This window comes from Anguilla anguilla, chromosome 3 (assembly GCF_013347855.1).
Source record: "Anguilla anguilla isolate fAngAng1 chromosome 3, fAngAng1.pri, whole genome shotgun sequence".
Lineage (NCBI taxonomy): Eukaryota > Metazoa > Chordata > Actinopteri > Anguilliformes > Anguillidae > Anguilla > Anguilla anguilla.
This window is the reverse complement of record NC_049203.1, coordinates 27,839,169-27,859,573: the sequence shown is the minus strand read 5'-3', so window position 1 is coordinate 27,859,573 and position 20,405 is coordinate 27,839,169. Positions and strand designations below refer to the sequence as shown.

General features: G+C 37.4%; 1 protein-coding gene across 3 annotated transcripts; it reads left to right on the top strand.

Annotated features, from left to right (window-relative positions):
* The first annotated feature begins 1,010 nt into the window (after window positions 1-1,010).
* Window positions 1,011-20,177, top strand: il1fma (interleukin-1 family member A). Of its 3 annotated transcripts, none has more exons than XM_035407853.1 (8): window positions 2,168-2,367; window positions 10,880-11,118; window positions 11,349-11,461; window positions 13,476-13,572; window positions 16,100-16,481; window positions 18,059-18,193; window positions 18,494-18,630; window positions 19,009-20,177. In XM_035407853.1, exons 2-8 carry the CDS (start codon window positions 11,053-11,055, stop codon window positions 19,225-19,227), a joined length of 1,149 nt encoding a protein of 382 aa, XP_035263744.1. In that variant the 5' UTR covers window positions 2,168-2,367; window positions 10,880-11,052; the 3' UTR covers window positions 19,228-20,177. The 3 variants fall into 3 exon arrangements, with proteins under 3 accessions (XP_035263746.1, XP_035263744.1, XP_035263745.1); XM_035407854.1 differs by lacking the exon at window positions 2,168-2,367 and adding an exon at window positions 8,929-9,097; XM_035407855.1 differs by lacking the exons at window positions 2,168-2,367; window positions 10,880-11,118 and adding an exon at window positions 1,011-1,064.
* The last annotated feature ends 228 nt before the right edge of the window (window positions 20,178-20,405 follow it).

Sequence of the window (20,405 nt, the reverse complement as noted above, 5' to 3'; positions counted from 1 at the left end):
CAGTAAGGAAATGGTTGCCAATAAATACTAGGGCGACAGATTTCAAAATAAAAGCAATAACGTACAAAAACTTATTATAATTGTGTAGTATCAATGAAACGCAATTAACCGCAATTACACAAATTGTCCGGAAATGGTTGAACATGTTTGCAAGCCTTATTAAATTATGTATATCACTTTACTCATCACATCACATTTGTTTTACTGTGGTGCGGGAAAGCTGGTATAAATATTGCGCTACTGCAATAGCAAAGTATTATGACTCTTAAATGATTTTAATAAAAGTGAAATGGATTCCTCAAAATGTGTAATAACTAAATATATATAACACATCCACCCTAAGAATCTCAGCAACAATTTATAATGACACAGTCATTTGAAACTCACCTGAACTAGAAAGTACACATTTTACAATACAATACAATAATCAATTTTACCATAAACCTATGATCTATTATGATTTTATACATACACACACTCACCAGCCACTTCATTAGGTGCACCTGTTCACCTGCTCGTTAACGCAAATATCTAATCAGCCAATTACGTGGGAGCAACTCAATGTATTTAGGCATGTAGACATGGTCAAAACGATCTGCTGAAGTTCAAACCAAGCATCAGAATGGGGAAGAAGGGTGATTTAAGTGACTTTGAATGTGGCATGTTGTTTGTGCCAAACAGGCCGGTTTGAGTATTTCAGAAACTGCTGGGATTTTCACGCACAACCATCTCTAGGGTTTACAGAGAATGGTCCGAAAAAGAGAAAATATCCAGTGATATTCTCAGGGCGAAAATGCCTTGTTGATGGCAGAGGTCAGAGGAGAATGGCCAGACTGGTTCAAGTTCTCTGGGCGAAAATGCCTTGTTGATGGCAGAGGTCAGAGGAGAATGGCCAGACTGGTTCGAGCTGATAGAAAGACAACAGTAACTCAAATAACCACTCATTACAACCAAGGAATGCAGAAGAGCATCTCTGAAAATACAACACATCGAACCTTGAAGCAGATGGGCAACAGCAGCAGAAGACCACACCCGGTACTAGCAAGTACCTAATGAAGTGGCCGGTGAGTGTATATATGGGGGTTTCTTCAACTAGGAGCACTTTTGTCCTTGTGAACTTATTTTAAAAAACTTGTTCAAATCACACTTACCATAGTCTCACAAGTTTATCTAATTTGTCTAGTTTTAAGGTCCAAGAGAGGACGCGCTGCCATCACAAGATAATTTGGTCATTTTTGACATTTTTCTGACCCGTAATGAACAAATGTCATTTCCACCACAACTAAATATATGACTATTATTTAAAAATAGTATGACATATGTCACCCCATAATAATATATGACTATTTTCATAACTAGTTTTGCCAGTTGATACCTTTTTACAATTATTATACATTTGCCAATTAAATTTATTAAATGTCACAAGGACCAAACGGCTTAATGTACATCCACCACAATCTGAAATATAATGTTGGCTTGGGTAGATACTGTTTTGAAATAAATAAATTGTATTATTTCATTAAGTAGAGTATGATCTCCAAAATTGTGGAGAAATGTTTAATGTATGGTTGTAACTTTTTGAATATTTTCAAAAAATGTGTGCGATGATGGAAATGAGAGGGTGCTGTGGAAATGACATTGTGTTGCGGAAATGGCCATTAATGAACACGGATGTAGAAAATATTAAATTGAAAACAGTAGAAACGTTTATTAGAAACATTTTTGTTGAACTGTCGTGAGACAAAACTGCTTTTACAATGCAAAATAATGGCAAGGCAAAAATGTACATAAGCAATGATACATCAACATTACATTAAATAATTGTGAGAGTTGGATGTATATTTTTAAAATTTGAATTGGTCTCTTAGATGAACAGTTGTGTATGAGTTACTGTATAGAACTTTAACAACACCCAGTGGAAATGTACCTCATACTTTCAATGCATAGTGTGCGTAAAATGTGTGTGTGTGTGTGTGTGTGTGTGTGTATGTGTGTGCATGTATCCCAGTCTTCCATTATGCAGAAGATGATTCAAAATGATAGTACATCTTTGGACTTAAGCATTCTGAGCACTCTAGTGTGGCCCATTATAAACAGTTGTGTGGCTGCACATAATGTGTGTGTGCGTTTGCTTGTATGTACATGCGGCACGTGTGTGTGAATGTCTGAATGTGATTGAAGGCCAAATCTAATCAAGGGTTTCACAAATTTCTTTCCAGACTGACACTGCAATCTCCTTGTGCCGTTTGGTCACTGGTACAGGCTCAGGGATAAGTCCTATTACTTTCACGGATTGATACCAGATGATGTCATCTCTCTCTGGCCAATAGAATCACTGTAACCATCAGTATCTTGAATGATGCCCAGGTACACATCTCCGTCATAATTGACGGCACACCACTGACCTATAAGCCCCTCGTGTAAGTCCGGAATGTGCTGCATACCTAAATTGTGGGATGTGTTAGGATGTGATGTGCTGGTTGAGGGGCAAGCTTCCTCCCATGGCTGAAACATTGTGGTTTCTGGATTTAATTAATATATAAACATAGTATTACACATATCTATTTTTACAATCCATATCTGTGCCCTATCAACATAGATAGCTTGGGTTTATGTGTTAATACAATGCCTTTCTCATTTCCACCACACTCTTGTCTTTTCCACCACAGAGGGCAGTGTGGTGGAAATGACTGTGGTGGAAATTACATTTCTACAGTATTTTGTGAAAAACTTCAAGGTAGCTTGACATATTGGTAAATGGGCTGCATTTATATAGCGCTTTTATCCAAAGCGCTTTACAATTGATGCCTCTCATTCGCCAGAGCAGTTAGGGGTTAGGTGTCTTGCTCAAGGAAACTTTGACACGCCCAGGGCGGGGTTTGAACCGGCAAGACTGCCAGACAATCGGTCTTACCTCCTGAGCTATGTCGCCCCGTTATATACATATTAGCTTTGATTTGATAGCTAGCATATGATGCATGCAAAATACACTTATTTAACTATTTAAATCACAACACCCCTCCAGGCCAGAGTAAATTAGCCCGCCGTGGAGGGGGTCCCTCATGTTGTCCCTAAACAACTGGCACACTATCGACTGGGGCAGGTCCGCCTGTGCGGCTACAGCGCTGAACTCCCTCGCGTAGTCCAAAAGTGGGCGCGACCCCTGGCATGTATCAAATAGTCTGTCCACCCACTGTCTACTGGACAGGGGGGCCTGTCCAATGGCAGGACTTGGCCCGGAGGTCCCCCCAGCCACCACCGGCTTGCTCAACACCGGTGGCATGACTAAAAAACAAAACCTCGAAAAGGAAGGGGGGAAGAGAAGAAAAAAAAACTCCGCTGGGTCCAGAAGTGGCTGGGTGGGCGAGGGAATGGACCCAAACACGGAGTCAAAAAAACACAAAATCCACAGAGTAAACGCTAAACCAAGAGTTGCTTTTAATCAGAACAAAAACCAAGGGAACAAAAACGAAGCCGCGCAGGGCAAGTCAAAAAGGACAAAGTTCTTGAAGCGCAAAAACAGAGGAAGAGCAGAAATTCCAAAAAACAAAGCAAAAACAGAACACGGGCAGGGAGGATAACACTCACGGCAAAAACACTGAGTAACAAGAACGAGCACAAGCTGAAACACAATCCAATACGCACACAAGGAACAAACAACCAACAAGGATCCAGCACCTGAGTCAGGGAGAAGGGAACTTAAATAGACACGACACTGACGAGACACAGGAGGGCACAATGAACAATCAGGCCACAGAGAGGGAAGGGAAAACGAGACAAAAAACAATAATTTAACAATTGAAAACAATAATACAATTAAACAGGGGGAGCAGGACACAAAACAGAAGTGCTGCCATCTGGCGGCCCAACAAGGAAAGACAGAGGGAAAACACAGAACCATGACATTGACATTCTCAGTCACCTGAGGAAGAGTTTTTCCTTATATATTGCACTAATGCATGGGCATCATAGTCATCAAATGTGCTCTTTCAAACACAATTTTCGACTCTGTTTTACTGATGCCCTTCCCATAGATCTAATAATAATAGAATAATGATAATACATTTTATTTACCAGGGGACTTTCTGAGGGTTACCTTACATGGTATTAAAGGGTTAGAAAAATGACAAGACACTGCACATACAGGACATAGTATTAAAACAGTTAGAAATGACAAAAACACTGCACATACAGGAAATAATATTTAAAAAATAAAAATAAAATAAATTACCAATTAATTACCTATGAGTGCCATGGTGAGAGAAGATAGCTATGTCCTGTTCATGCGAAAGCTAGTATGAAGAGGTGAGTTTTTAAATGTTTCTTAAAAATTGAGGGAGTGTTTGTGTGCTGCACAGTAGAAAGCCTGATCACCAAGAGTGGAGTGGCAGGATGGAGGGACAGTTTAAAGTCTTGCAGAGGAGGAGTGGAGTGAGTGAGTGGGTGTGTAGTCCAGGAGAAGATCAGTAAGAGAGGCTGGAGCTAAACCATGGAGTGCACTGAAGATTAGTAGGAGGGTTTTGAATTCTATTTGGTATTTTACTGGCAGCGAATGTAGTTTGTACAGGATTGGAAGGTGCGATCATATGAATTTGTGTGGGTCGGTATTTGTGCTGCAACATTTCGGATTGAATTTTGCTGATTGATCTGATTGGGATGCCAGTGAGAATGGAGTTGCAGTAATCCAGCTGAGTTGTTACTTAGGCATGGGTTAGAGTTTCTGTTGTGGAATAGGACAAGGTGGGCCTGAGCTTTGATATGTTGCAGAAATGGAAAAAGGCAGATCTGGTGACGTGTTTGTCATGAGTGGAGTCAAGAATGACACCAAGGCTCTTCACATGAGTGAAAGGTGGGATAGGGAAACCATCAATAGAGATGGTAAAGTTTGCAGTTTTTAATAATGTGGATTTAGACCCTATTAGCATGACTTCAGATCTTAAAGCTGATGTCACTTTAGTCACACACTAGCCAACTGAGCAGTCTTTGTGACTGAAGCCCCTGCCATCCATGTCCTAATAATGAACCCTCTTTAAAAGTCTCTTAGATCTTTTCCTCTTGCAATCTCGATCAAAATCGAGGTCAAATGGGCCATGCAACAGAGAATTATAGGATGGTAATTGTATAATTGTATCATGCAGTACCCATTAAAATTATTTTAAATGTTTTTTCTGTACTAATTGTTTAGCAAAGCCTGCTCAATGCACATGATTGAACAATTTAAAAAAAAAGTTTTTGCCCCTGTAGCTCCATAAAAAATCTATTACCACATGGCTATCACCATTCCAGTAAAACTATTAAAATAATTCACCATACCTTATATTTATTATTGTTAATAAAATAAAATGTAAGATAAACATTCATTAATTATATTCACAAATATAATTTCCTGAATATTGTTACAAAATGATACAAAATCATTCATTTTCATTGGATGTAGGAATAGTAATTAGATTATCAAGCAAAATAGCAGCGTACAGTTCTACAAATAACCAAATAGCCGCACACAGGTGGATAAGCACAGAATTTAAAATTCCGTAAATGTAACGTGCAGCATCAGCTGTCAGGGTTCTAGCCGCTCGTCTAAAATTACGTAGCAAGAGCAACACTTACTCTGGTAGAAAATGAAAACCCGGCAGCCGAAAACCGGAAGTCGTTTTGCGGCGTAGGTTAAAGGACCAGATACTGCCATTCTCCATGAAGCTCGCAAACTCCAGTGGTTACTCGAGGTATTGCAGTTTAGTAAGCCTTCGGTGCCGAAAACCAACATTTCATTCAAAACTACGAATTTATACCCTCGCCAAATTAAATTATTTTGGACAGTACTTTTAAATTTCTTCACTTTTAAATTCTACTTTTCAGCCACCAATTTTTCCTTTGAGTTCCACAGAAGAAGATATAAGATTTATTTCATTCCAATTTGGTCCGCATGGTTTTACGTCACATATGGCAAGCCCTTTTAACATTTAATAGCCTGTCTGGATTCACATTGCAGACATCTATAATTCATTTATACCTGGACAAAACGCTAATTTAAGATATCTCAAATTACATTTTGACTAGTAAGACTGAAGTTACTTTCGCCATTCAGTCGTATGGAACGTCCAATTAAAGATAAACGATTTAGTTTTGACTATCCAAAACGTAAATTCCAGTTATGTCTGTTGAAATCACGACTAGTCCTAACTTAAATTCGAGATATCGTCACATTAGTTCTGACGAGCATAATTTCAATTAAAGATATATTAAATTCCCAAAGCCTTCCAGAACCGTCAGTAAATGTAGAATTTATTATCAATGATTTTCTGGTTAATTTGCTAGTTCCACCTATTCTTTGTAATGAGACAGGAATGTGATAATTTCACACTGATGTTGGTAACCAGAATGATCAGTGTAAAATCATACTTTTTATAGAAAGAGAACAATTTTTATGTGTAGATTCATACACTTGGTTAGAGTTGAAATAACACTGAAGACTGTAAGCCAGTAGAAAGGATGACACAATAGAGATGCTGCATGTGCACCAAGGGACTTCTTAATGGAAGCCTGCTGTAATTAAGATGTGTTCCCATGATCGTTACAAGCAGATGTGGTGAGTTCCCTTCTCATTTCCCCTTTCTTTGTTTCCTGCCATTCACTCTTAGCTACTGTGGTGTGTGAATTTCCTCAAGTCTTTGTGATTTGATACACTCCCAGTTTGTTGTGGATTACTTAATTTCCATAAATAGGGTGTTAAAGAAGATTTACATCACAATGTTATTTCCCCATACAGGGATGGATTATTTGACTGTGTCAGTCCATCTCTGAACCTCTTCATACATTTCAAGATACAAAATTGCTCAGTGTTTTATGTGATCACTTGTGTGTTGAAAGATGATTGTGTGTATGTTGTATGTGTTTTAACAGAGGTAATGCAAAGTGAAACAAAATATATATCAAAGTGTGTACTCATATAAAATACTCACAGAAGGTACAGGGAAATGCACAAGCCTTATATTTCGAAAACAAACTGGTTGTGATAACCAGGGGAAACACAGACGTGACAACATTTGCTGCACCAAATACAAAAAACAAAAACAGCTGTGGGCAAGGAGCAACTTCAACACATGGACACTGGTGATTTCAACGTTTCAACGCTTTAAACAGGACGTAGACACCAAGCCACCCATGTAATATTTTATACCATTTGCAGAATTCACATTTATGTTGGTCTGCGAACATCTCGGCTAGTTTGGCCAGCAGGGATGTGTACACAATGAGGATTTTTATTTTCTCATTTTACATCATTCAGTTCATGTGGTGGAAAATCGCCACTCCCTGTTTAGGGCTGTAAGTCAGGGCCTCTTTATTACATGCAGCACATAAAAGATGCTCTACACGTAGGAGTGCAAAACATTTCTTGGGGAGGGAGGCAATACAGGTTTTTTTAATGGTATTACTTCATATCTGAAAAAAATCCCCCCAAGTTTGGATAGTAGAAAAACAAAGAATGTTATAGACTGTTCAAGGGCAGGCAGAGCACTATTGTTTCATTGTCAGGAAAAAACACAACTTATTCACATGTCTAAAGTCACGCACACCCCAGTTCATATGAAGAACCGTGCTTTTTCTATTCTTCTTTCAGTTTTCAGTAGGTTATGCAACCAACAAAAGAATATAGTCATATTAACTTCTATATTCTTAATTGTTACAAACCAAAAAATGGTCTGGAGGATGTGGGCCATAACATAAGGTAAAAAAAGTGTGTCAAGTGGTTACATCTGGCAGGGGAACAGAAAAACAGGACATTAGCAAAAAATGCAGGTTATTTACAGAAAGAAAATACTGGTGCTGAACTGGTGTTACTAAGTGTTAGTAACTATTTAAAAGTGTACACACAACAATCAAAGACACACAGAAAAGAGGAAAAGGAATGAGAGTGGTACCAAAGAAATGAACTAAGGAAAACAAAATGCAGCTTCTGGTTGGCTGGCTGTAAGAAGCTCTTGTGTAGAAGTAATAGTGACAAACCAATGAGAGGGGGAACTGCATAGAAGGATAGTGAGAGGGGAGTGGAACCAAGTAAAAGGCCATACCTAAGAGCAAAATGGTGCATGGACGTAACAGTAATGATCAGAACACGCTACCCAGCGAACTTTAGTGCCGTTTTCCATTAATGCGACATAAATAAGTTTGTTGTGCTGTCGCACACGGTTTTAATTTGCTAGTTCAGGATAATGGTACACGACAAAAACTGGAAGCTTTGTTTCATTGTTGTCAATCATTGTGAAAAGCTGGTGTAAGTGTTGCTATGGTATTATTTGTAAATTTCTTGGTTGGCAGCACTTGGCCTATGTTCAATCTGAACACTGTCACAGAGCCAAAAATAGGCCCGACAAAGCCTGACAAATGCAAATACCTGACAAAGCATACCTTTCAGCCCCACTGAGATCGGATGCAGACCTCTAAAGACAAGTAAGCCAGTTTCAGGGTCAGCCATACATGCCAAAGCCATAGCCCTACTTCCATCACGTTTCATAGATGCTGTGGTATGCTTTGGAACATGAGAAGTTCCTCTTTCCTCTTTCTATCAGGTTAATACTTGCCTTATCTGTCCATAAGTTTTTTTTATGTACTTTTTAGCAAAGTCTATTCTTCTGTTCTTGGGGCTTACCAGTGGTTTGCATTTTGTGATGATCTCTCCGAGGTTTTGTTGGTGTAGGACGGTGTAGGATGGAGTGTGGCACAGTGGGTAAGGAACTGGGCTTGTAACCGAAAGGTCGTAGGTTCGATTCCCGGGTAAGGACACTGCTGTTGTACCCTTGAGCAAGGTACTTAACCTGCATTGCTTCAGTATATATCCAGCTGTATAAATGGATACAATGTAAAGTGCTATGTAAAAAAGTTGTGTAAGTCGCTCTGGATAAGAGCGTCTGCTAAATGCCTGTAATGTAATGTAATAGTCTTTTCTTTATGGTAGTAGTCTTTGACATACAGTAACTATGATGACATCCATCATGGAGAGTGTTTTTTATCTGTTTGACAGTTGAAAAGGGGTTTTTCTTCACAAATGAAAATATTCTTTGGTCATTCATCACTGTGGTCTTTCATGGTCTACCAGGTAATTTGCTATTGCTCTACCAGTTAACCAGTCCATTCTTACTTCTTAACAATGTATCAAACAGTTGATTTTGACACACCCAATCTTTTGGCTAGTCAGTTTATTCAAATTTCTTTTGAATAAACTGACTAGCTGAAAGATGAACTGCTTCACTGGTCCTCTTTTTTGGTCCTGAAATTGAGAGACAACATGTGTACTTCGTGACCGTTTATTAGGTACAGTTGAGGCCAAAAGTTTGCATACAGTACACCTAGGCTAAAGATATTCAAACTCAGTTTTTCACAACTCCACACATTTCATGTTACCATACATTTCTTTTCACAGGTCAATTAGGGCATCTACTTTGTTCACATGGTAATTGGTAACATTGGTAATTTTAAAACAATCGATTAGAAACAGATTTATTTCAGCTTTAATTAATTATATCAGAATTCCAGTGGGTCAGAAATTTATATACACCAAGTTGACTGTCTCTTTAAATTGCTGACATTCACCAATGTTTTCTTATTTGGAATTTGTGCTTAGGTAAGAACAGAATGTATGCACACTCAAGAGCACACTTGAGTGCTGACATGTTTGTGCAAAATAATTGGTTATTGCATTTTCTTCAGTTCTACAGATGTATAATATTATAGGATTTAAATTACAATAATATTTTTATCATTTATATTTTTTAGCCATTATTATTAACTGCTATTGTGATGACTTTTAACCGTATATATGCCTAATTCTTCAGTTAACAGTGTACATCAGAAAGCTGATTAATACCACTTTGGATGACATGCTGAGTAAGCAAATTATTTGCAACCAAAGCAAATTCAAGTCATTGTTTGTCATTCAACAAAATAACAAATAAAAGCTACAGAGCAATGGTAAACTGAATTGTCCGTAATTTCATTGTTTCAGTCTCTTAAATTACAATGTTGTTCTTAAAACAAGAGAAGAAAAATAAAACAGGAGAAAATGAATTCAATGCAAATACCTGTAACGCACAATTGTTTAAATGATAATGGGATGACTGTTCACCAAGTAGTATAGTTTTTAAAATACAAATTAATTGAAAATTAGTTCTAAATTTAACCATGGGCAGCAATTTTGGAGACACGGACAATAACACCATATATGGTGTATTTATTATTTGTGTTCAATGCAACAAATTTATTTATTTATTTTTGTGAACTGCACGTGTCTGAAATCAACGTGGATGAAGTAGGATATACAGAGCTGTGAATTTAGATTATTTTTTCTGTATGGATAGCCCTTAGTCTCTTGGAAAACCTGGTCAGCAGCAGGTTTATGCAGTATGCAACCTTAGTATCGTCTGGGTGGTGTTTAAAGCAAGCTGCAATCAAGATTAGCATGGGACTATATCTGGGAAATAAGAAAAATCTTGAAAATCCTGAGCTATTCCCCAACTTGAAGGCACAGTGCAGTTGACCCATTGCTGAATGTCACTTACTGAAGCTCACTAACGGAGACAGACAGACACGTAACAGATTAGTTGCTGAACATCCCAAAACTATACGCTCAAAAATGACAACAGAAAGAAAAAACAGCCCATGGTGAGCTTCACAAAGCTGGTACTAATGGCACGGCCTGTACTGTATTTCAAAACAGGCTGTATCAAAGGATAATGCGCAAAGATACATAACCAGGCATAATAAGGTTTATTCATTCTAAAAAGTTTTCAGTGACAACTTCTCCATTCTGCAGTCATGTAAACAATGCAAAATTCCGCTGCTCGTTATTACAATGCAATTTACAATAATTTCCCCTTTTCAGCCAATTTCCTGTTAAAGGTAACTTCATCATTGCGATGGAAACATATACCGCAACGGCCAGCAAGACTGAGGGTTTGTGTAGTGGTGGCTTTTCACTGGGGGAATGTGGAAGGAAGGGAAAAAACAGAAGTGCATATGTTCTGCATTGTCCTGCTCATAAGAAACTGCCTATAAATGAAACTGGATAAAGGTGATGTGGACTACAGTGCAGTGAACGCAGACCTCACAATGGATGCCAAGGTGCTGTACAGTTTGTTTCACATTTTACATTAATTTATTGCATTTATTTGCATTGACCATGAACTAGCTTGTTATAGGTAATAGGGTTGAATTGCTACAGTATGTTTGTATGCATGTATGTAGTACACACACACATACACACACGTGTGTGTGTATGTGGTCCATTTTCTTTTCATTTTAATCTTGTTTCAGTACAATGACTAAAATGTTTTTTCCATCCATTTGTCCAGGTTAATTCAGTCAATGGAGGTGTTTCCATACTTCATAAGGTTATACAGGGGAAACATCACTATGAAGTGGATCGTGTGGTTAAAATAGATCATGTGGCTGAACCTTATCTAAGGTAATCCAAAAGTATGGATGCGTTCAGAAATACAAAAACTGCCTAATCTTATTATTTAAAGTAATAATCTCGAAGATTTTCATTAAAATAAATGGCTTTTAAGTCACTATCTATCGCTGCATTGGGTAACACAATGGTGATTGAGCCTATTTTTATACGAATTTATACTATTGTTATTATAATAATAATAATCAATAACATGATTAAAAAACTTGGTGTCTGTGGCGACATTCCCGGGAAAAAATCACAAGTGGCGCACAGTTAGTGACGCATTTTTCATCAGTGGTTGGTCTGCCAGAGAGGGTAGGCGGAACTAACGCAACAGGCTCGCTCTTCAACTCACTTGTGTGTGAACGGCGTACTGTTTTTTCCGGTGTCTGCTTGGGGAGTTATGGAACCCTAAAAAGTTTTTGTGTAACATGAGAGATCATATTATTTGTTGATGTAGATTTCGTATTACATTTAATGGCAATGTAACTTTACTAAATTACATAGCTATTTGCACAGCTAACGCTAGCTACCGGACCATGTCAAGAAAGACAACATTAGTTTAGACAATGTTGCGCACAGTATCCATCTCTCATATCAGGTAACGTTGCGTTAGCTAGCTAGCTAATGTAATTAACACAATCTAATGTTGGCTAACAATTAGAAAAAAGCACTAGCTAACGCTACCGACCGGTACCGACCTCGCAAACCATCTCTCGAATGCAATGCTACCTTGTTGCAACGTTGCAGTGTAGCTAACTTAAGGCTAGTTCAGATCAATGATTCGCAACGAGACTGGGTGCAACTTGCAAAATTCCAAGACGTCTGATTGTAAACGTTCTAAAACTGCACTTGCCGATTTGAGAAGGACCTCAGGGCAGGCAACAGCTCTGCTACTAGCCAGTTCACACCGCTGCAATTTTCTCTGCAACATTCTAAAACTGTTTTGCCTCGTTGCGAATCATTGATCTGAACTGGCCTTAACGTGACCGTTATTTACATTGCCATCGAGTTCATCAACGTATTATAATGATTGGAATAAAGCCAGGGTATGTGGAGCAGAGCCGGGTCTGATTTCTGAAGACGTCATGCAGGAGAAAACTAAATAAAAGAATACGGCAGTATGGATTAGCATTATTATTTTATTACGCTTCCTCATATGTTCCTTCAGCCTTTATACCCTTTTTGATGAAATCTCCTTTGTTTTTGTTTTATTCTTCTTCTTCTGATTGCTAACACCCAACTCAGCTTTATTCTCAAACAGTTTAGCTAGCAAAACCAGAAACACCAGGCTTAACATTTTGCAAGGCAGTTGTTTCAAAAATACCACACAACAATCATTCACGGAAAAGACTGCTTATTGTGCACGAGATACATAATTGCACAAGCCACAGCGAATCCCACAAATTCTTCTCTGCAGTGTAAAGATGTTCATACCGGGCAAAAGGTGGATAAAGAACGTTTGCAGAAATTGATCATCACTAATTCTACCCCAGGTTTGCTACAGCATTTTAACCCGGCTCGGCAGTGTAAAGACATCTTGAGTTAGCCTAATGTTAGACAATGAATGAGTATGTACATAACGTTACTTTTATAACAACCGTTTTTTATTCAGTAAATAGTAAGTGTTATAGTTAGCGTGCCAACTGACTGACGTCACACAGGCGACACTGGTTGGATCCGGTTGGATCTATGGGAAGTGAGGTCCAAAAACACACCTGCAATTACCGCTTCTCGCCATTGGCACCGCCATAGAGAACGAAACTGAAATCTTCGAGATTGTCACTTTAAAAATAGGGGTGGACACCAGGGGTTACTTTGCCAGTTTGGTTACAGGAATTATGATATGCACATAATATTTTTTTTCTGATTGGTGCAGGTTTGTATTCATTTGCAGTATTTAAAAGGAAAGAATCATCTTCATCTTAGAAATGATATGCAGTCATTATCTAAATATTTTGGATGAAAATTATGAAATATTCATATTATAGATAATGGGGATTGGTGTGCCTTTATGCTCTCCCAGAAACAGAGATAAACTGCTGAAGATCAATGGACAAGACTTGGAGAATCTGAGTCCAGAAACGTTTGCAGAGCTGCTGACAAAAGGTTCACCAATGTTGGTGAGTGTGTTTTAGGTTACTATTATTAGTTAAATGATAAAGGAATTTACAGGAATAAATAATCAAGACATGTTTTTCTTGATTTGGTTGGATCTTCACCAGTTCTCTGCCGGGTGCTGACTTGGGCCAGAATCAGTGCAGATCCAGCCTGGAGTCACAGGCTTTCTGGGTAGATACAACTGTATAAAAATGCCTCATAAACACAAAAAGTGGATCTCAGATGAGAAAAATGAAAACGAGCCAGGAGAGGTGGCCAAGTTTCCAGAGTTGGATGACTTTTTACAAAAGCATTTGTCAAACCTGCAACATAACCATGTAAAACAGGAACAACAGAGCATGGTTCAAATGAATGAATCATTTTTAAAATTCAAATTAATCAAGAACTACATGAGGAGCAGCATCGGGCTGGGGAGACTGAATGGCTATAAGATACTTTCTGCGTGATTTTGTAAATGTAGGCTTGGTGGATGCCCTTCAAAAGTGTCATTAGATAAAGTGCTTTTCAAGGGGATTGGTGTTAGATTTATGATGTTGCCAGCCTGTTAGCTATAGTTTGAATTGACCATCGCCGTGTGTCTCAACAACAATTGTTTTTTTAAATTATATATTTGTAGCTAGCTAGTGAAGCAGCAGTACTACAGAGTAAACCTTGATCGTAAAATTTCTGATATGAATAACTGTAATCCACATGTGTTTCTTAAAGGAATAGTTCACAATTTTAGACCCAGGCCCACTGAGCTACTCGCCATGAATTATGTGATGAATTGAGGGGCTAACTCGTGCATGCATAGCTCACTGTTTGCCTTTAGCTTTGTTAGCCAAATAACCCTGATTTAATGGTTGAGAACCTGACAGCTATTTAACAGTTATAAAAACAAACTTTATATGTTTTTTTTTGTTTGTTTTTTTTTGCGTACATGAATACGTATATTGTAATCCAAGGTGCCAGCATACCCAAAACAAAAAGAAACAGTATTTTTGTTAGTTTTAGACCACCTTTGGACCTTTCATGTAAAATACAGACATCATAATGTCCTGTGTTCCAAAAATGCAGTATTCCATGGGCTAACATGGGCATGCTATCATAGATTGGAGATATTCATTATGCATTCCCATGTGGCTTTTGAGATTTTGAGGAGTGCAGAAATGTCAAGGTGGTAGGTTGTGTAGGTTATGGCTGTAGCAATACTTGCTACCTAGCTAGCCAGCAGGCAAACTCGTAGCCCAGTGATGAGCTGGAAAATCTGCAAATTAATAATACATGCATTGTAGGCTTACTTAGCCTAGCCTACTATAAGTGAGCCGCTGTGTCCAGTTCTGGTCTGATGTGCTATGTAGAGAGTGTGACATGTCATTTTTCAATTTGCATTGAAATTAAGTGCTTTCTCTTTGAATCTCACAATGCTACCAATGGCTGTGTAAATATTATTAATGAATTGATTGAAAACAACACAAATGTCAGGCCAATATCTGCATAGAACATTTTTTTGAAAGTTCAATTTTTTACATTTTTTAAGGTTAGACTGATGAAATAGAATTCAGCCATGCATATTTACTACCAATTAATAATGGAAATTGGTACAATTTGACTGGGGCTATCAGTATTTTTACTCATCAAAATATTGTCCTCTAATTAGACAAATGTATTGGACGTATTTGAAAGTACTGTAATTGCAAATGCTTCAAATACATGTAATTTAAATACTCAGTATTTGTAAATGCTGTATTTCAAATATTTTCCTTAAAAAAAGCAGTCTGGTACTGATGTTTTGTTGTAATTGTGTTCCTTGGATTTGAACAGTCGGCTGCCTTATTATTATTTTATTTTCCAGTCATTTAATTCAGCATTTTAGCTTCTCCTTTTCCTTTTTTTCTACAGCTTTAACTGCGTATCTCTCAACTTTGACCTGTAATTGTCTTGTTTATTTTTCTTCCTGGTGGAACTTTGAGCAGGGCCTGATAGCGGCACGGGATGATTTGGCATTTGGTGTCCATTTTCAGTTATTCCGAAAGCATTTAGTTAGATCCACATCTGAATTACATCAAAAACAGCCTGCTGTTTCATCTTTTTGTAGTATCTTGCTGAAATATTTCCCTATTATTTTTTTCATCTTCATTGATGCAAATTCTTTGTTGAAACATTATCATGTTCTCTTGGAGTGCTCTTTATTGCACCAAAATTTTAATCAACACATTTAAATAATGCTTTGTACACAAAAGAATGAAATGTTATCTTTTATTTAATTATTTATAAAATCATATTTTTAGCATTCAAATGATCACTGTCATTGGTGGACTTTGGTTTCATGAATACTATACTCATATTATCATATAGAAGAATACAATATATTGTATATTTCAAGTAACATATTGTACATTTCATATTTCACCAGTAAACTAATACCATGTCTTGAAAATATTACCAGAGCAGCCTAATGTTGTATTTACATTAATGGGCAAGTATAATTTTCTTTGCATAGGATAAACTGTAATGTGTGAGAGGGATTAATGCTCCATTGACCTACAGACAGTGCACCAATCCAGTCAGGACACTCCTCAGGAGAAATGTGAGGTACAGCAAGGAATGTATCCCTTCAGCAAGGAGGAGACTGTCATGCACCTGAGCCTGGAGATGAGGCAGGAGGAGGAGCTGGAGGAGAAGCATGAGGAGAAGGGAGGGGAAAATGACAGGGGGCATCCCAATGGCAAGAAGGAGCGCCCCGAGGAAGGCAACGAGTCCCACTCGAGTGAACTGGATGGCATACTGCTGGTTTCCATGACGAACACCAGCATTTCCATCATAGAAGGACGAGGCTGTACTGCTGAGAGCCCCTGTCATGACTGCGGTGGAACAGAGTGCAACTTCAGTGATGTAGTGATGGTGGCCCAATCCACCGAATTGACTTTGGGTAAGGCCTGATTCTTTCTGAAAGTAATGTAAACTTGCACACACTGTTATTTAACCATGTGGCAATTATCATTTTGGCCCATACATTCTGACAAAGACTTACATGTAAAAAAACATGATGACTTTGTCTCTGGCATATGTTGACTCTGCACCTACAGTATGTTTATTCTCAGCACTCCACAGATCACTCCTTAAGATCCTCTTTACAGCAGGGTTGAAGCAGTCTATTTGTGGAAGGCAGTATCTGTTTCTCAGTCTCATGCCAAATTCTGCTCTTTGTTATTTAATTGGTCAAATTCACTGTGATTTAATCTATGAGTGAACAACCATTGGTGTATCCTGCTTTAATTAGATTTTTGTTGAGGTTATGTAAGGGATAATCCTCTGCTTCATGTTGGGTGGTTCTTTGCCTCAGCATTATGCATTAAAACCATATAAACACATACGCTGTCATGGATTATCCTGTTTATATCATAGCCTCTTGACAAAAATATTTAATAAAAGTGTTCACTTATTTTTGATGAATGTTTCACATTCAAAATGAAAGATTTTCAAGAGACTTAGAGAGGTGCTGTTTCCCTGCACAGACATGAGGTTCAGACTAATATATGGAAAACAACCACTGCTATCCCATAATAAACATTAGTTTATAATGCAATGGAAACTTTATGATTCTTGCAAATAACCCAAATAAATCACAGTTCAGTAATTCTAATGCTTCCTCATGCATTTGACATCACATGTCCAAATACTGAAGTGAGTATGTAATACTGTTCTGCAAAAAACAGCTCTCACTTTTGCCAGAGACAAGAACTTGTCTTCTTGTCTTCTGCATAGGGGTCAGTTCCACAAATGACTTTTTCTGTGGGCTAAAGTTTTTATCTGATTTGTCTCCTTGTACAAACACGCCAGGAATATCAACCTCCCATACACTGTAACCTCTATTTTACCTTAATCATTTAAATCAGTGGTTCCTGAACTATGGCCCAGGGACCACTGGGGGGTTATGGATGTGAAGGGTTCAGGTAGGTGACATTCAAATTAAACACTGTGCACTTTATATGCACATCACAAGCGACAGTGTACATGCATTTGTTTTGATGTTAATAATTATGTTAATATTTGAAATCCATATTTTTTTTTATTTTAAGCTACCTTTTAAGAAGCGGTGGATCACAAAAAATGTTTATTATGCAGTGGGTCATAGGTGCGTAGGTCTGTGAACCACTGCTTTAAATAAACCACAGCTCAAAGGCATATTCATAATATCATTGGCAATCCTGCCTTGTGACATACCCATTTTAAGTATCCACTACCTGAAGGTGATGTCATTCTTATTTTGTCATGATGTGAAGTTTTGTTTGAAACTCAATGAGTTACTGTCAATTAACACCAATAAATGTGCAAATTTTAGCACAGAAGGTTGCTCTCTTTTTTTATTTAAAAACTGTTCTACACCGTTGAAAGCTTTCTTTCTACCATCATTTCCCTGGCTGATTATGGAAAATGTATAAAATGGTCTTTATGTTTCAATTATCATTTAATTTTCTTTGTGTGTCTTTCTCTTATTTTTTTCAGTGTCCAGAGAAATTGCTAATTTCCTTCAAGAGAGAGTACGGGATAGCATTCTCATTCGAGGTTTAGTGCATGACATGTACATCAACAACAGAGACAAGACAGCAGCCATGTCAAGTCCACCCAGCTCCGATGCAGGTCTGTGACTAAGAATACCTAAAAACGGGACATGGGATAATTATGTGCTTCTAGGGTTTTTTGCATTTTAAAAAAATATTTGCATATTGCATGTGTGAATAAAAATGAGGCAAAATAGAAATGTCAAAAAGGTCCTTACATTGTAGTAGCAATAATTAAGATAAAACATTCATTCAATACATCCATTCAGTGCATGTATGTTATCTCTGTTTGTAAAATGAATGCCACCAATAATTCCTTTCTAGTGAGACGCTGCTCATCAGAAAAAATCTGTATTCCTGAAATCTCTTTTTTTGTCAGAAATTTCAATCTATTTCTACAAATCTGATTCTGTGGGTGGGGAGTATCCGGGTTGTCCCGTTGTGTTGAATTTCACTCGCACAAACAACTTCCTCAAATGCAACAAGCAGGATGACAAAGCTGTACTTAGTATAGAGGTAAGTTCACAGAGTCACTCTAATGTTTTGAATGTCTTGAAGATGTAAACTTGATGGCTGTCTGTTCACCTTGTGCTCGCTGTCTCAAACTTCAACAAAGCAAAATATCCACTGTAAAATCACCCCTGACAGAATCATTTTTAGTATGTTGAATGTATATAAACACCATTAGCGCTGATATGCTGTAACACCATCAGAGTTGAGTTTAACACAATACATTTTTCTGTGTACTATTGTCCATAAATTACCCAGATAAAGACCTCCATTCAAACATCCGAAAATGAGCACATACAAGAACCTGAAAAGGCTGCATGGTCAGTGATGCTTGTGTAGTCATTTTCTTCCCTGTGCTGTTGTTTCATCCAACTTTACCCGCAGAGTTGTGATAAGAGGAAGCTGAAACATATCATTCGCGGAGACAAAGAAACCTGGCCTTTTGTTTTCTACATGAAAGCCAACAGAGACAACACACGCCGATTTGAATCTGCTAACTGTCGAGGATGGTTTATACACTCCCAGAATGAAAATGTTGGAGTGAAATGCCAAGAGTCAAAAGATGAGACATTCCTCTTTATAATCCAAAAAAAATTATTTTAGTTAGGGAGAGGACTGTCCATACAAAATGTTAAAATGTTAAAAAATAAAAATGACCGTGTATTATTAAGGCTGCATTATTTGCCACAATAATCATGCCCAATTAATCTGTGTGATGTTCATTATCACGTTCCAAATGAATTTGTGTGTGCTCTGTTCCAAACTGTGTCCAAACTGTGAATTATCTATTTGATGATGAATCTTCTCTGAAAGTGCACATCTGCAAATTTGTCTGTGTGATTTGTGCATATGCCACACATAGTAAAATTGTCAGACAGTTTTACTGCCTATAAGCAACTTGAATTTGCCTTACGATTAAATGCAAATATCACCTTTTTTTGCAAGCGTAATTCACAGTTTAGTGATGACCACATTGAATTGTGAAACTGTGAAGAAAAAATAAAACAATTGCATTTATTTTTAAGAGAAATATAAGAACAAATGTTTTACGGATTACTGTAATAATTACTCTTTCATATATTTTCATGTTTGCAAAAAATCTGTATTCAATAACACTGGAATGTAATATATTTTGATGTTTATGGGGGGTTATGGGTCAAGCTACTTTTACTATGTTGTCATATTGTAGTTTTAACAATTATTTTCTGTTTAAATTTTACCTGGCATAGATATTAAACACAAATTAAAAGATCTCATATATATAATAGAAAAAGTCAATGAAATGGATTTATAGATAACTGAATGTAAACTATAGAAATGTATCATTCATTTGTTGTTTTACACCCTTCTCGTCAGGTAGTTACAGTATTGCATTTATGTTCTCTTTTTCTGGCATATCCATTTTCATGAGTTATTGCTAGAAAATGAAATAAGCTTCAGAAATATTTTCTGTTTTGACTGTATACTTATATGTGGTGGAAAGGCAACCAGACTGACATTTCAAATGCTGTATGCATTTATTAAATGCATTTTTTTGCAATCCAAAAAATGAATCTTTGATGAGACTTTAATTTTAACTGTGAAATCCGTATGATAGATAAAATTATTTCACAGCAATCTCATAATTTCAAAATTACTTTAACTCATCTTAAAAAAAAAAAATTGTCAAAAAATGTTTCAGTCAATATCAGGTTTCAAATGCAGGCAATGTTTTCAGTTTGAAGGAGTTACAACAGGATGGAGATTAGGACCGCCCTCTACAGTATATGTCCAGCTCTCTC

Bases quoted from the DNA above. Each gene is read 5' to 3' on its own strand.
- il1fma (XM_035407853.1), top strand. From the start codon at position 11,053: ATGAAACTGGATAAAGGTGATGTGGACTACAGTGCAGTGAACGCAGAC. The intron at 11,119-11,348 runs GTGCTGTACAGT...CCATTTGTCCAG, and splicing joins ACCTCACAATGGATGCCAAG to GTTAATTCAGTCAATGGAGG. The intron at 11,462-13,475 runs GTAATCCAAAAG...ATGCTCTCCCAG, and splicing joins GTGGCTGAACCTTATCTAAG to AAACAGAGATAAACTGCTGA.